Source organism: Oncorhynchus gorbuscha, linkage group LG15 (genome assembly GCF_021184085.1).
Source record: "Oncorhynchus gorbuscha isolate QuinsamMale2020 ecotype Even-year linkage group LG15, OgorEven_v1.0, whole genome shotgun sequence".
Taxonomy (NCBI): domain Eukaryota; kingdom Metazoa; phylum Chordata; class Actinopteri; order Salmoniformes; family Salmonidae; genus Oncorhynchus; species Oncorhynchus gorbuscha.
In genome coordinates, this window is record NC_060187.1 from 27557407 (window position 1) to 27574747 (window position 17341).

Consider the following 17341-nt stretch of genomic DNA (forward strand, 5'->3'; position numbering starts at 1 on the left):
TTCATAGTCTCTGAGTAGTCATAGAAATTCCCTCGGTAATTCACCAGCCAGCGTGATAACCAGTGTCGGTTGGCTTGAGCGGATGTACTTCTCCAGAATGAACACTGACGCTAGATGATGCTGTTGTACAAAGGCTTCTCACTCAATAGTATTTTCTGTAATTTATAGATGTTTGTTACTGTCTAAAATTAAGATAACATAAAGGCTAATGAATATGCTTAGGGAATGAGGGATGCCTAGTCAGTTGTACAACTGAATGCATTCAAGTGAAATGTGTCTTCCGCATTTAACCCAAACCTTCTCAATCAGAGAGGTGGGGGGGCTGCCATAATCGACATCCACGTCTTCGGCGCCTGGGGAATAGTGGGTTAACTGCCTTGCTCTGGGGCAGAACGACAGATTTGTACCTTGTCAGCTCAGGGATTCGATCCAGTTTAAAGCTTAGGCTAATGTTTAGGCATAATGTATAATTACGGATTTTGTACTCTTAATTGGCTGAAACAATATCTAATAGATAGAACAGACTAAATATTGAATTACCCTGTATTCAATTATATGATTAGGCTAGAGGTCAAACTGGAAATGTTAGGCGCTCTTTTAAACAGAGTGTTATAACATTGCCATGCTCTCTCCTATCCAACGTTTCTTTCCTCTCCCTCTCCCCCTTTAATAATGTATCCCTTTATATAGCCTATGCATCATTGCTACACTTGTTCCTGATCATGCGTCAAGGGATTGGGGGTAATGAAACAACTGTTTAAAACGGTCATTTGAAGCTCCTATCTATATCCTTTAGGGCGAGGATAACGACATGGTTTCAATCCGGCTACCCAGCATAGCTCAGCAGCCCCATCAAGTCATAAATTCCGTGCAATTCAAATAAGCAACATAATTTTGTCAATGGCCCTTATCTTGGATAATTATTTACTTCCCTGAGTTACCGCCCGGGAACAGATAAAAACATCCCTGTCCCACCAGCGTGTTCACACCTTTAAACGGAATAACTTTGAGCAACAAAAACACATTGGACCCAGTGAAATTAGTTTCGTGTAAACACTACGGACAAACGAGACCAACCAGGAGAACACACTCTTTATTTTACACATGAATTACGCACGACAGATTAAGCAATAAAATGGTCCAGCTATCTAAACCCATGACAAAACTTGCCCCCACACAGATCATGTAACCTCGAGGTTTGCTCAATTTGAAAATGGTGGTACCCAAGCGTGCCCGTTTTCAGAGCCCATCACGATGTAAACAGCTCCCAACAAGAGAACTATGAGGGGGATCCCCGCGCTTAAATATATTATGCTTTGTTTTGCTTTGCGGAACAGACACCTCTGTAAAGTACTTCGAATCAGTTCAACCTTAGTGCTCACATTTCAGGGATATTACTTTCGATTGAAAAAAAATGTAAAAGTAGTATTTCGAATTAATATATCTATTTTGTAAATGTATAATGTAGGCTAAAACGTGTGTATGCCCAATTGTGATCAATTGTATATATATACATTAGGCCTATACTTCCCACTGGGCATAGACTTCAGTTCAACGTCTAGTTTTACATTTGGTTGAGTTGTCACCTAACCGAAATTCAACGTGAAATCAACAAAACATTTCACTATGTCATTGGATTTAGGTTAATAGATGGTTGAAAAAAATACAATATTTCCTTATATTGATGACTTTTGCAAATCCAATCAGTTTTCACACTGCTTCAACCTCACCACGAGTTTTTGTTGTTGTTGAAATTAGGTGGAAATGACGTTGATTCTGCCATTTTTTCCCCACAGTGGGTTGTTTATGGCTATAGCAATTCAAAGTAGTCCTAAAGGTGCTTTTGAAATATAGGTTTTTCATTCATAAAGGATTGTCAGTTTGAGTCCGTGTCTGTGATAGGTCCGTTGCTGGTTCTGCCTGGTCTCTGGCTGTTTTTTACTTGTTGGGGCTGTGGTGTCCAGGGGGAGGAGTGGGCCGGTTATCGGAGTGCTCCTAGGGAAGCGCATAGACAGAAGTTCGCATCAGTTTGTCTTCCAATTCAGTCGGTCCAGTCTCAATAGCAGCCACACGGCAGGGGACGGACGCGCTGCCAGAACTCAGGATACACAGACAAGGTTCAACCCTCCAGAATTGCCAACACGCACCACGGCTGTAGTCCGATTTTCACCACACCAGAACTGACTCGAGGAATCTATCGAACACTAAAAAGGACACATTTATTGTATTTTTTGTTTGATTCAGTTTTTGTATTGTGTTGGTCTCAGAAGTGTTGATACGGTTGAGGGAACTTTCCAGCTTGTTTTATCATCCCTAAATCTGAAAGGTAAGACTGAGGCTCATTCACAAAATATGTTATATTTAGGCTATCCATATGATCACTGCTTTATATACATGTTCCATGAAGTGAACTTATGATAAACCACATCGATAAAAAAAACTGTTCTATAAAGCAATAAGCTTGCGCTTTTGTAGCCTATTAAGTCTAAGTGGTTTGTGGAGCGCTTTTTGGAGAGACTTTTCCATAAAAAAAATAAAAACAGAGAGGGACTCTCCGAATAAAGAACGCTTGCCTTTGAAACGTCTGCCAAATAGAGGGGAAGGGGTTTTGTGGTTTACAACTCCGGGAAGTTAAGGATTTCAAAACACATTTCAATCAAGCCTGGGCTCGCATGCTCTTTTAATTTGGTTCGTTTAGTTTGGCTGTATTTCACAAGGCACGGTGAATGTCGCGTGAAAAGGATGAACCTTTGAGGGAGTTGAAAAGGACACGCGGAAGGCAGTGTCCGCGCACTCGGGGCTCGGAGTCTGAGGAGCCCTGCTTTGTGCCCATAACGGAGTTCCCATGCTCTCAGGGGTGACCGAGCACCCTCTAAACCCGCCAGACGCAATTCATCAATATGCGTTCTCGCCCCCTTCTATAGTACGTGGCATAAATTCTCTTCAATGGCCCTTTTTTTATAGTGGTGCTGCGGATGAACATGACACAAATGTTGGGAAAATGTTAGTCTGGTCTGGGGCGTCAGTTTTACAACAGCAGAGTTTTCGTTTTACCAATGAGCAAGCCCACGCACCTGCAAGTTGCCTACCTATCCTGCTCCTATCCTGCTCTGATTCCTGACCCACACACCATCTCACATTTGGGAGCCTACACAAAATTCCCCTTTAAAATCAGGACAAAGTAGCCTACTGCTATTGAAATGTATGAAAAGTAGTAAACATAATTTCGTGTTGCATTTTTACATAATTACTTATTAATTTGTCTCTCGCGATGGTTTTAGACAGGTTACTTACTATCTTATTGTAGATAATAACATGTATTTGAGTTGATTAAAAAAAATATATATATTATTGATCAAAAGTGTTATTCGTTTAAAAAATATATTTGTTGCCTATATAAAATATAGGCAATATAGACTGGGACTTTGAATAACTGTATTTAGTAGCAGAGAGAAGCCACACTGCCTCCCGTACTTTCTCAGGAGAATGAATAATGAACAAAAGTATGAAAATGGGAAGGTCTGTGTTGCATACCGTAACTAAACAGTGATTTGCATATGAAAACTCCGGGCTGAAAGAATTCCTCCAATGTTGCTACAACATTTATGCGTCCGGAGAAGTGACGGGCTGCAGTGTATATACAGTCTCCTCACTGCCTTTGCTTTGTGCGGACCGCTGGAGTGGGATGTCACGTCCAGAGTTGTTGCTGGAAGATTAAGGCCATAGCGACAGGTTTTTTATTCCCTTCCTTAAATTATTCATCATATCCACACCCTCTCCCAGTGTCCAGGACATTCACTCTGCAAAGCCCTCATTATGCCTCCTTAGATGGACACACGCAGAGACAGTGCCATCAGACTGGTGGACGTCTCTCTCCTGAAGAAGGGGTCTGTGCTCTCTTTCCAGCAGATACATGATTGACTCATTTCCCACGATGCTGGTCTGTGCCCTTATCGTTGATATACTGATTGGCAGAGAGTGGACGATTTCTTTCCCATTGTGCTTTTTGTAGGGCTAATCTTGTGTGATCTGTCCTTAATTCACAATGACAGCAATGAATTGCACATCAGTCATAGCTGCACCCCTAATTTGAATGGCTCATTTGTAGCGCAGTAATATAAACTGCCCCTGCGACCTGACATGCTCCACCATGCATCCTTCCAGGATGCAATGTTAACTGCAGGCCTCACTCAGAAATGGACCATAAAACAGAGAGACAGAGCGAAAGGCAAGGATGGAAAATACAGTAGGCTCCCCTTTCTGAACATACTATTTTGTCAGGAGCAGCAGCATAGTCTTTGTGGGCTGATGATGATGTAGATGGTTTAGAGACAGAATGTGAGTGATAATGTAGACTTATACACACTGCGTGAGAGGAATTTGACAGTTTAGAAGACACACACACACATGCAAATAAACTCACATTCTGCACAGACAAAAGTTCTGCTTCTGGACAGAGGCCCTAAACCACAGTCTCTACCAATCCATTAATGAGCTGTTTGGCTCTCCTAGTGCACCAGACCTGCTCTGGGTTTGGCTGTCCATCAGCATGGGCCCAGGTTTTGTGTGGTTGGTTCCATCTCAGGCTCTGAGCCCTCAGCCCTGCTTGCCTGTCTGTATCCCCATTCCCCTGGTTGGCCCTGAAGTGACAGCACATCAGTGATGGAGACTGCTACCGAAGACCTACTGACCATAAATCTGCCTTCAGAGAGGTTTTAAGAAAACACAAAGCGGCTCCAGGTCCTTTTAGCCCTGCCAGGCGTCTCTTTGGGAGGAATCCCAAATGTCTCTTTATTTGTGTTGAAATTAGTGTATTTTTCCCTCCTGTCCTGTTAATGAGCTCCATGTGGGAGCAGGCAGGAGGTTCACCCGTCCTGACAGAGAGACATGGAGCTGGGGCCGGGAGGCTGGAGGGAGGATAGAGCTGCAGATCTGGGGTTGGGGTTGGGGCTGAGGCTGCAGAAGGAGGTAGGCAGGGCGACCCAAAGAACACATTGGAGGGATGGAGAGATGGAGGGGGGATGTGGCAGTGTAAGGTGTGCCTAGTATACACACTTGCAGGTGCACATGGCCTCACGTACACAGGCAGGCAAGCACACAGACATGCACACGCACAATCTTCCTTTACATACACATGCTTATACATTCACACATGTGAGCACATTCATATACATATGCACGCAGAGGTCCTCACACACACTCCACATGGTTCTTTCATGTTGGACAGTTGGAGGGTAGGACTACTGTAGTGCCCTGTGAATGACAGGTGTAAGCTGCTTTGTTGTGCATACATGTTCGCTGTCACTCAGAAATGGCTCTATACACAGATTATATGTGCTAGTCATCAGTGTGTGCTGGCTTCACATTGACTGACTGCTGGAATATATGCTCAATCACGCACACTGACTCACCAACTGGTAGCAAACAGCACACACACCAATAACCACAACAAACACCTGCATACTACAACCAAACTGACCATTCACGGGATGACTTCTTGAACATCTCAGTTGTTTGATGTATGGATTGATTGAGTAAATGGTTGTTTGATTAGTTGATGAGATTATTCTTCACTTTGCTTTAATCTTAGTTGATGCATTTATATGAACGAGATGATTCGGTGCTATTCCAACGACTCTCCACCTGGGAAGTGATAGTATAGTTAGGCTATTGTGTTAATATTGTTATCTGGCTAAATTGTCATTCACGTAGTTCTGTTAAAGACATGATAAAGGCACAGAGTGAACACTGCATAGTTCATGTTCTTGTTGCCACATAGGAATTCAGGTGGAACTAACTGTCATTGTAAAGTCACATAATTTAGGTGGTTATTACATAGCTATTACTACAGGTTATACAGTTAAATTGTGACAGACATACTTATATTTCTATCATTAATTATGCTTTCTGCATAAGCTGTTCAGTATTATTCACTATGAAGAAAAACCATGCACAATACAGTAATTGAGTACATTGAGACATCAAGTTGTTTGTGATGAAGTAATGTGATTATGTGGCCCAGTTGCTAGGCTTGTGGGTTCGATTCCCATGGGGGACCAGTACAAAAACGTATGAAAATGTATGCACTCACTACTGTAAGTTGCTTTGGATAAGAGCGTCTGCTAAAATGGAAAAGTCATGAATAGACCATTTCAGTTTTCATATAGAAATAAGTTGCGTTTGCAAAGTATTTGAAGAAACTTGAAAACATATACCAAGCAAGTATTTTTATATTCAACAAGTATGATCAGATTAACTGTTTTGTACATTATCAGACTCAAGTTACAAATGCTGGTAAACACTCAAATAGGCTTACATTTAGTCAAATTTTATTCACAAAAGTAGTGTATTGTATTAGCGGACAGATAAAGACATCTTCAGCGCAGGCAATATTCGCCCCCCCCCCGGGCAAAAGAATTGCAGCACCCCCACCCCCCCCCCCACCCCCAAACTACTTCCTGCGGCTATGCACAACTTCACATTTATTATGCATTAGGCTTTTTTCTTCAATGACCAAAAGTGCTTCAAGTTTTGAACAAAGTTCCAGTCGGAGTGAAACTGAAAAATAAATGAATATATAAATAAATAAATAAACGGCAGCAAAACAAAGTTGACACGATTGTGGCCGGCTCTGCCTTCAAATGATCCTCCCCCAAATTACGATCATACATTATCCCTCACTCTAATTAAACATTAGGCTTTATTTGTTCCAGATGCAGCTTTTTTGAAGTTTTATTTTGGTAAAGAGAGCTAACTCCATGGCCTGAGCAGTCTCATGCATGCACAACCATTCCAAATTCCAGCCTGTCTGTGCTGCTCCGCACAACCACATGGCCCAGACATTAGCACAGTCAAATCCAACTATATTAATGTGAAGGTGTCATCTTTCAGTGATGGCTCATACATGGGATCTGAGTCTGGATGGAGGAACGTAGCATTTAGTGGTAACGCTTCTCAGACTTGGGATACTGCAGCACTTTGACCAACTCAAACCAAAGGCATTGGTTTAAATCAGTATTACCACACGCGGTGGGCAAGTTGCTTACATTGGAAACAGCACATCAAGTGCATGTTGGGTTATGCTAAATATGTTGGCAGGCAAATCTGATGGACAATACCACACTAACCATTGAGAGAGCACATGTCCCATATCGGATGACATCAGTCTGATAGTGTCATTGCGTAGTGCAGCAGGGACTGGGAGAGTCTTCTGGGAGCCTCTGCGCTGTGTATTGGGGTCCCTGTAGAGCTCTGTACATACCACCTCAGCGCTGTCTTGAGTATTAATAGACATTTGTTCCGCCCGACACTCTTCTGAAATGGAAAGAGACAAGCTGAGGAGCTAAGGATCACCTCTCTGTGAGTCAAACCTCAAAGTACCACTTAGATGGCTTTTCTCTGCCTCTCTGAAGTCTGACAGGATGATGAGAGGCTCAGCTCAGGCACAGGGGAGATGGACACACTGACAGGATGATGGGAGGCTCAGCTCAGGCACAGGGGAGATGGACACACTGACAGGATGATGGGAGGCTCAGCTCAGGCACAGGGGAGATGGACACACTGACAGGATGATGGGAGGCTCAGCTCAGGCACAGGGGAGATGGACACACTGACAGGATGATGGGAGGCTCAGCTCAGGCACAGGGGAGATGGACACACTGACAGGATGATGGGAGGCTCAGCTCAGGCACAGGGGAGATGGACACACTGACAGGAGCTGTCGAGGGCTTTTCTCTGTATTGTGTTTTAAAAGGAAGATCATGTAGTAATGAAGTCATGTTTGTAGCATGGAAGCATGACCAGCTTTGGGTTCTCTGGTTTGACTTATGTCTCTCCAGAGGGAGGGAGGAGAGGAAGGAGATAATGTCTGTTTGACAAGGACAGAAAGAGGGTGGGATAGAGATTACTGTACATGTGTGTGCGAGAGAAGAAAAAAAAGATGAGCTATATTTGTGGGAACAAAATATATGGAGAGCTAGGGTGGAAGAGAAAGAAGGAGAGAGAAAAGGAGGACAAGAGAGAGAGAGAGAGAGAGAGAGAGAGAGGGAGAGAGAGAGAGAGAGGGAGAGAGAGAGAGGGAGAGAGAGAGAGAGAGAGAGAGAGAGAGAGAGAGAGAGAGAGAGAGAGAGAGAGAGAGGGAGAGAGGGAGAGAGAGAGAGAGAGAGAGAGAGAGAGAGAGAGAGAGAGGAGAGAGAGAGAGAGAGAGAGAGAGAGAGAGAGAGAGAGAGAGAGGGAGTGAGAGAGAGAGAGAGAGAGAGAGAGAGAGAGAGAGAGAGAGAGAGAGAGAGAGAGAGAGAGAGAGAGAGAGAGAGAGAGGGAGAGAGAGGGAGGGAGGGAGGGAGGGAGAGAGAGAGAGAGAGAGAGAGGAGAGAGAGAGAGAGAGAGAGAGAGAGAGAGAGAGAGAGAGAGAGAGAGAGAGAGAGAGAGAGAGAGAGAGAGAGAGAGGGAGAGGAGGAGAGAGGAGAGGAGAGAGAGAGAGAGAGAGAGAGAGAGGGGGAAACGGGGTCATTAAAAGGACACACTCTCACTTGCAGTAAATGTCAGTAAAGTATCTGGCTAATCTGCCATCATTACCCTGATTAAATCAGCCGGGATTTGGCTTTCCCATCAGCTGCAATCAATGTGGTCAAATCAATAGACAGAGGATATCTCTGTGTTCCTGAGCCTCAGTAAGCTGCATAGACCCGTGTACTGAGTCACATCCCATAGCTGTTAGAGATATCTACTGAACAGTACACTGTAGCTACCAGTGCCAATCTTTCCTCCTCTTCTATTCCCTTAAATGAAGTTTCTTTGACCCTTCTCACACTAGCCACTGTCTTTATCTTCTCCCCCTTTCTGGTCCAAAGTGTCTTCTCTCTTTTTGTCTGCCTTCCACTCTCTGTTTGAAGAGATGGGGCCTCTCTGTCCATCTCTGTCTCTCACTTTTCTCTCTTTGGCAACATGTTACTGGTTTCCCTTCCATTCTGAGACTTAACAGGCAAAACTGGAAACACATTTTCAAGTTCTTCTTCCAAGTATTGATTGAAAGATTTCCAATATTCACTACACTCTTAAAAAAGGTGCTATCTAGAACCTAAAAGGGTTATTCTGCAGTCCCCATAGGAGAACCCTTTAAAGAACCCTTTTAGTTCCAGGTGGAACCCTTTTCAGTTCCATGTAGAACCCTTTTCACGGGCTTCTACATGGAACTCAAAAGAGTTCTACCTGAAACCAAAATGGGTTCTGCTATGGGGACAGTCGAAGAACCCTTTTGGAACCCTTTTTTCCAAGAGTGTAATTTGTCATTTCTAACTGTTCTGACATTCCTGCATGACTATTTTGTGTGTTACAGGAGGATGAGGCTGTGCTTGGGACCTCAGGGCTGGCCTTTGGGCCTGGCTCTGGTGCTGGGGGTTGTAGTGGGCCAGAAGCTGCCCACACGAGATGAGGGCCTGTTCCAGATGCAGATCAGAGACAAGACCCTGTTTCACGATTCCTCCGTCATCCCAGACGGCGCCGAGATCAGTGGATACTTGTTTAGGGACACACCTAAAAGGTAACGATTCCAGGTCCAATGCAATACGCAATTTGACGTTTATTGCCATAAGCTTTGTCCTGGAGGCAGAACAGCGATTTCCCTGTAGATACGCCAGCTACAAAGTCAAAATTGGCTATATTGTAAAAATTCAACAAAGCTTTTTGGTCTTCATTTAAGGTTATGGTTAGGCATTAAGGTTAGCAGTGTGGCTAAAGTTAGGGTTAAGGTTAGGGTTAGGTTTAAAATCAGATTGTATGACTTTGTGGCTGTACTAGCTGGTGACCTTCAGAACAAGATTCATGACAAAAAACACTAACCTGCTATAAATCCACCATCATTATCAACAACCATTACCAACATGTAGGTCTTCTTCTCCAAACATGTACATGTACTGTATGTCTTATCTTACCAAATACATGAGACCAGGAAGTGTTTGATCGAAAACAAACAGCATTGGAGCCTTCCCACATTAAATAGTACTGTAGGCTCTGTATAATGACTTACTGTAAGTGGATGCATTGGGAATATGGAATGCATTGTAATGGATACTAGGATGAGGAAATGCATAATAGATGAGAAAGAGATGTTCATGTAATTGAGATAATGTCTGCTAAAAGAGACTCAGGCCATTAGCACTCGGAGACAACCATAGAGTGACCATAGATGATTTCAGTAGTTAAACCTGTAGTTAACCCTATCATTTACCTGGGCACTACTTCTTGTTCCTGCAGGTACTACTTTGTGGTGGAGGAGGACAACACCCCGCTGTCTGTGACGGTGACACCATGTGATGCTCCTCTGGAGTGGAAGCTCACTCTGCAGGAGCTGCCTGATGAGGCCAGCGGAGAGGGATCAGGTAAACACCAATTAGACTATATATACAAAAGTATGTGAATACCCCTTAAAAGTAGTGGATTCGGCTATTTCAGCGACACCTGTTGTTGACTGGTGTATAAAATCGAGCACACAGACATGCAATCTCCATTGATGAACATTGGCAGTAGACTTTCAACATGGCACCGTCATAGGATGTCACCTTTCCAACAAGTCAGTTCTTCAAATTTCTGCCATGCTAGAGCTGCCCCGGTCAACTGTAAGTGCCGTTACTGTGAAGTGGAAACGTAAAGGAGCAAAAACGGCTCAGCCGCGAAGTGGTAGGCCGCACAAGCTCACAGAATGGGCCCGCCGAGTGCTGAAGCGCGTAGTGCGTAAAAACCGTCTGTCCTCGGGTGCAACACTCAGTTCTTAGTTCCAAACTGCCTCTGGAAGCAACGTCAGCATAATAACTGTTTGTCGGGAGCTTCATGAAATGGGTGTCCATGGCTGAGCAGCTGCACACAAGACTAAGATCCCCTTGTGCAATGTCAAGCGTCAACAGGAGTTGTGTAAAGCTCACTGCCATTGGACTCTGGAGCAGTGGAAACGCGTTCTCTGGACTGATTAATCATGCTTCACCATCTGGCAGTCCTGACGAACAAATCTGCGTTTAGCGGATACCAGGAGAACGCTACCTGCCCCAATGCATAGTGCCAACTGTAAAGTTGGGTGGAGGAGGGATAATGGTCTGGGGTTGTTTTTCATGGTTCGGGCTTGGCCCCGTAGTTCCAGTGAAGGGAAATCTTAATGCTACAGCATACAATGACATTCTAGACGATTCTGTGCTTCCAACTTTGTGGCAACAGTTTGAGAAAGGGCCTTTCCTATTTCTGCATGACAATGCCCCCTTGTGCACAAAGCGAGGTCCATACAGAAGTAGTTTGTCGAGAACGGTGTGGAAGAACTTGACTGGCCTGCACAGAGCCATGACCTCTATCCCATCGAACACCTCTAACCCATCAGTGCCCGACCTCACAAATGCTTTTGTGGCTGAATGGAAACAAGTCCCTGCAGCAATGTTCCAAGATCTAGTAGAATGCCTACCCAGAAGAGTGGAGGCTGATTTTGCAGCACAGGGGGGGTCCAACACCATATTAATGCCCATGATTTTGGAATGAGATGTTCAATGAGCAGGTGTCCATTACCTTTGGTAATGTAGTGTCTATGGGAATTCATATAAATATGATTTATGGAACTATTAGCTAATGTAAATGGGACTATTACTGTAATGTAATTAAGCTGTAAAACGTGCAATATATGATTAAGGTACAACAAATACATAAACAATAATTTCAGAAATGCATCAGGATGAACAGTAACTAGCATTAAAATTTGATTGATGTGGTTTTGAATAAAATTGGAAAGACACTCTACATTTTGTTGTGGTTGGGCAGCGTTGGTGGTCTGCTATTTTGCTATGGTTGTGGTATGGTTATTAACTAACACAGTGTATGAACTGACCACACTTGATGTCTGGATTGACCACACCTGATGTCTGTAGCCTGTGAAAAGGGCACAGAGCCCTGAATAGGAGAGACTGCCCTTGGCTGGTTGGCTGGCTGGTTGGCTCATTAGCTGGTTGGCTGGTTGGTTGGCTCATTAGCTGGTTGGCTGGTTGGTTGGCTGGCAGACAAATACAGTGTATAAGTAAAGTAAAGAGTTTAGAATGTGATTAAGCCTTCTACATGAATCCCCCACAACATCTGTAGATAGATAGGTACAATAATCCCCTTGTCCACTACTAACATATACTCCTTTGCCCTTCAAATTGAATACCCCCCCCCCCCTCTCTCTCTCTCTCTCTCTCTCTCTCTCTCTCTCTCTCTCTCTCTCTCTCTCTCTCTCTCTCTCGCCCTCCCCTCTCATTCACACACACTCGGACTATCTCTCTCCATCTGGACAGTGTCTTTGAAACACAAAAAATCTATCAACTCCCTCAAGCCCAGTCCCATTAGAGCACAGACATGGACTGCAGCGGTGGTTTTAGAGTGTACATATGTGAGGGTGTGAAAGTACATGTATGCACGTGTATGACTATGTGCATGCACGTGTATGACTATGTGTATGCACGTGTATGAGTATGTGTATGCACGTGTATGACTATGTGTATGCACGCGTATGACTATGTGTATGCACGTGTATGACTATGTGTATGCACGTGTATGACTATGTGTATGCACGTGTATGACTATGTGTATGCACGTGTATGACTATGTGTATGCACGTGTATGACTATGCGTATGCACGTGTATGACTATGCGTATGCACGTGTATGACTATGCGTATGCACGTGTATTACTATGCGTATACACGTGTATGACTATGCGTATGCACGTGTATGACTATGCGTATGCACGTGTATGACTATGCGTATGCACGTGTATGACTATGCGTATGCACGTGTATGACTATGCGTATGCACGTGTATGACTATGTGTATGCACGTGTATGACTATGTGTATGCGCGTGTATGACTATGCGTATGCACGTGTATGACTATGCGTATGCAGGTGTATGACTATGCGTATGCACGTGTATGACTATGCGTATGCACGTGTATGACTATGTGTATGCACGTGTATGACTATGCGTATGCACGTGTATGACTATGTGTATGCACGTGTATGACTATGTGTATGCACGTGTATGACAATGTGTATGCACGTGTATGACTATGCATATGCACGTGTATGACTATGTGTTTGCACGTGTATGACTATGCGTATGCACGTGTATGACTATGTGTATGCACTTGTATGACTATGTGTATGCACATGTATGACTATGCGTATGCACGTGTATGACTATGTGTATGCACGTGTATGACAATGTGTATGCACGTGTATGACTATGCATATGCACGTGTATGACTATGTGTATGCACGTGTATGACTATGTGTATGCACATGTATGACTATGCGTATGCACGTGTATGACTATGTGTATGCACGTGTATGACTATGTGTATGCACGTGTATGACTATGTGTATGCACGTGTATGACTATGCGTATGCAGGTGTATGACTATGCGTATGCACGTGTATGACTATGTGTATGCACGTGTATGACTATGTGTATGCACGTGTATGACTATGTGTATGCACGTGTATGACTATGCGTATGCACGTGTATGACTATGCGTATGCACGTGTATGACTATGTGTATGCACGTGTATGACTATGCGTATGCACGTGTATGACTATGCGTATGCACGTGTATGACTATGTGTATGCACGTGTATGACTATGCGTATGCACGTGTGTCTCTGCCAATTAATAAATGGGCTTTTTGCCTGATACTACCTACTTTTTTGATGTTCACTGTCCTAATATATTACAGAATAGAGACTTAATACTGTAACACAGTAATGAGCTACATATTTGCTACACATGGCATCTTACCGTAAACCAAGGAGCCATTCACATACAGGTAGAAGGCGATGTATGTGTACGAGTTTCCAGTGAACACTGTAAATACACAAATGCACAACTTCTCTATCTTTTCATCGGTTTACTCCTCTGTTTGCTGAATGTCTCAGCCTCAGATTGGATCTTTTATCATTCCTTTAGAACACCGTTCAGACCACTCTTTGGATGACAAACATAATATTATGGTTCTAAGCACAACTGAAATAAGGGCTGGGCCTCTGTAGCAGAACTTCCCAGGAAGGGCCAAGTGAATATTGGCCTGTGATCTTTTGGGATGTTTAGAGATGTTTAGAGTGAAAGTATGGCTTCTGACTCATAACGGGCTAATTGTCTGGCTCGGAGATTGCCTCACCATGACCTCACCAGGATCAACACTTTAAATGGGTAATTATTTGCCACCTATGGAAATGATTTTACTTCAGGACCAAACATAAAAAACAAAAACATTAGGGGATGTTAAAAAAAAATATCTCAGGAGATGATGTGGTTGCTATGATATGAAAATAAGTCATGTTAATTCTTCCTGTGTCTCTGTGTGTTTTCCAGGTAAGCCGGAGCCCCTGGACCAGCAGAAGCAGCAGCAGGTGACAGTGGATGAGGGCACAGAGCTCTTCTCCTACAAGGGGAATGATGTGGAGTCTTACGTGGCTACCAGCTCTCCCTCCGGCCTCTACCAACTGGAGATGCTCTCCACAGAGAAGGACAGCAACTTCAAGGTGTATGCCACCACCACCCCAGAGTCTGACCAGCCATACCCCGAGCTGCCCTACGATCCCCGGGTGGACGTCACTGCCCTGGGCCGTACCACTGTCACTCTGGCCTGGAAGCCCACCCCGATGGGCGTTCTGCTGGGCCAGCCCGTCCAGTACTGTGTTGTCATCAACAAGGAGCACAACTTCAAAAGTCTGTGTGCTGCCGAGGCTAAGATCAGCGCTGACGATGCCTTCATGGCCGTTCCAAAGCCAGGCCGGGACTTCAGCCCCTTTGACTTTGCCCACTTTGGCTTTGTCCGCTCAGACAATGACTTTAACAAGGACCGAGGTCTCACCAGCAACAAGATCTCCCGCTCCTACACAGCCAAGCCCAAGGCCTCGGACATTCAAAAAGTCTGCATCGGGAACAAGAACATCTTCACAGTGTCGGACCTGAAGCCGGACACTCAGTACTACTTTGACGTATTCGCTGTGAACTCTGCCACCAACACCAGCACCGCCTACGTGGGCACGTTCGCCCGCACTAAGGAGGAGGCTCGGCAGAAGACGGTGGAGCTGAAGGATGGTAAGGTGTCTGATATCTTCATCAAGAGGAAGGTCAGTAAGTTCCTACGCTTCGCCCCGGTCTCCTCTCATCAGAGGGTCACTCTGTTTGTACACGCCTGTCTGGACTCTGTCCAGGTGCAGGTGAGGCGTGACGGCAAGTTGCTGCTCTCCCAGAATGTGGAAGGGGTACGACAGTTCCAGCTGCGGGGGAAGCCTAAGGCCAAGTACCTGATCCGTCTGCGAGGCAGCAGGAAGGGAGCGTCCACCCTGAAGGTGCTGGCCACCACAAAGCCCAGCAGCAAGCAGCCCTTCCCCTCGCTTCCCGAGGACACGCGCATCAAGGCTTTTGACAAGCTGCGTACCTGCTCCACTGCCACTGTGGCCTGGCTGGGAACGCAGGACCGCAACAAGTTCTGCGTCTACAAAAAAGAGGTGTCCGAGAGCTACGGCGAGGAGCAGCGGCGGCGTGAGCAGAACCAGTGTGCCGGGCCCGAGACACGGAGGAAGTCAGAGAAGGTCCTCTGCAAGTACTTCCACAGCCCTAACCTGCAGAAGGCCGTTACCACGGAAACCATCACAGGGCTAGAGCCGGGCAAGACCTACCTGCTGGACGTTTATGTTGTGGGCCACAGCGGTCACTCAGTCAAATACCAGAGCAAACTGGTGAAAACAAGGAAATACTGCTAAAAGACTGCATAGAATAAATCTATTATAAATATATATATTAAAAAAGTTTTATTTAACTCTAAGTGATATTCTACTAAGGAGTGAATACAGACTGACTACTCACACAGCTGATGGGCCTGTGGCAGAGACTGAACTGTTTGTAGAGATATCAACCTGTATATTTATGTTTACATTTCATTGTTGGCACGTTTTTGGGCGATCCATAGCGAGGTGCTCTGTCGCCTTTGCTTGGGGACCTAGCATCTCGTTGCCAACAGGGAGACCTCCGAGCTTCAGAAAAGAGACTGTTTCATCTTGTGTGTTTCTTTGTTGCTGCATGACTCTTGTGTTTGTCAAAATGGTTTGTTCCTTCAGTTTCAATTCCCGTTGACCTGCGGAAATACAATAGCTACCGGCCTTGTATAGTTCTCTCATTGCTTTATTCACAGTTAGGATAGATTTCAATTATTTTATACTTCTTTGCCTCTTTTGGTTTGATTGTTTGATTTATTGCTAATGATGACTATTACATTTATGAGGAAGTAATTCAAAATCTATGAGGAAATTGTCATTGTGGAGACATTCCCTCGTGCATCTCAGCCAGGGTAAACTCTAGAGCCCGTCTGTAAATGTGTTCTGTGCTGGAGGTCTGTGTTATCACTGTATCACTGTGTTTGTCACATGTACAGAGTTGTCCTGCCAATATTCATGTACATAAACAGTAAATATAGAACAAGTAATCCCTGTGTCACCCTGGGTGTCATGTTCTTCTGTGGGCAAGTTAACGTCACATGGATAGATGCAGTTTGTCAGACCAGCAGTGTATCAGCAGAAAGGAGGATATATAGTGTTTATCGATTTTACGTTAGTCCTGCAGTGTGTCCTCGTAAGCATAACATGATCGTTGACATAAACGATTACTGAGATGTAAGATCATTTTAGTATGGACATAATGCATCAGACGAATGGGACAGACGGAGTGAATTATTTGGAGGAACGTATTTGAATGATGGTAAATGTTGTTTTATTGCCGGTGTCAAAAGTTCTCAAAGGTACACGTGTAGGATCTTAATTTGATAAAACGGTTGCCGGAGAACTTTCCTGCAATGCAGTGCATTTGAGGTTTAAAAAGGCTTCTGTAGTTTGTAATTTCCACTTAGCAATTTCAGACTTGATTTTCCCTAACAAAAAAACGTATCAGCCTCTACAAAAATGTCCATGAATTATAATCCACATAATGATTTTGTATTTATTTGATTTCACCTTTATTTAACCAGGTAGGCCAGTTGAGAACACCTTTATTTAACCAGGTAGGCCAGTTGAGAACACCTTTATTTAACCAGGTAGGCTAGTTGAGAACACCTTTATTTAACCAGGTAGGCCAGTTGAGAACACCTTTATTTAACCAGGTAGGCTAGTTGAGAACACCTTTATTTAACCAGGTAGGCCAGTTGAGAACACCTTTATTTAACCAGGTAGGCCAGTTGAGAACACCTTTATTTAACCAGGTAGGCTAGTTGAGAACACCTTTATTTAACCAGGTAGGCCAGTTGAGAACAACTGCGACCTGGCCAGGATAAAGCAAAGCAGT

At 44.3% G+C, this 17341-nt stretch overlaps 1 protein-coding gene across 1 annotated transcript; it reads left to right on the forward strand.

Moving 5' to 3' along the window:
• Positions 1-1878: 1878 nt before the first annotated feature.
• Positions 1879-16490, forward strand: LOC123996536 (protein NDNF). The gene is made up of 4 exons (XM_046299943.1): positions 1879-2326; positions 9335-9538; positions 10252-10376; positions 14372-16490. The coding sequence occupies exons 2-4, from the start codon at positions 9339-9341 to the stop codon at positions 15769-15771; spliced, it is 1725 nt and encodes a 574-aa protein (XP_046155899.1). The 5' UTR covers positions 1879-2326; positions 9335-9338; the 3' UTR covers positions 15772-16490.
• The last annotated feature ends 851 nt before the right edge of the window (positions 16491-17341 follow it).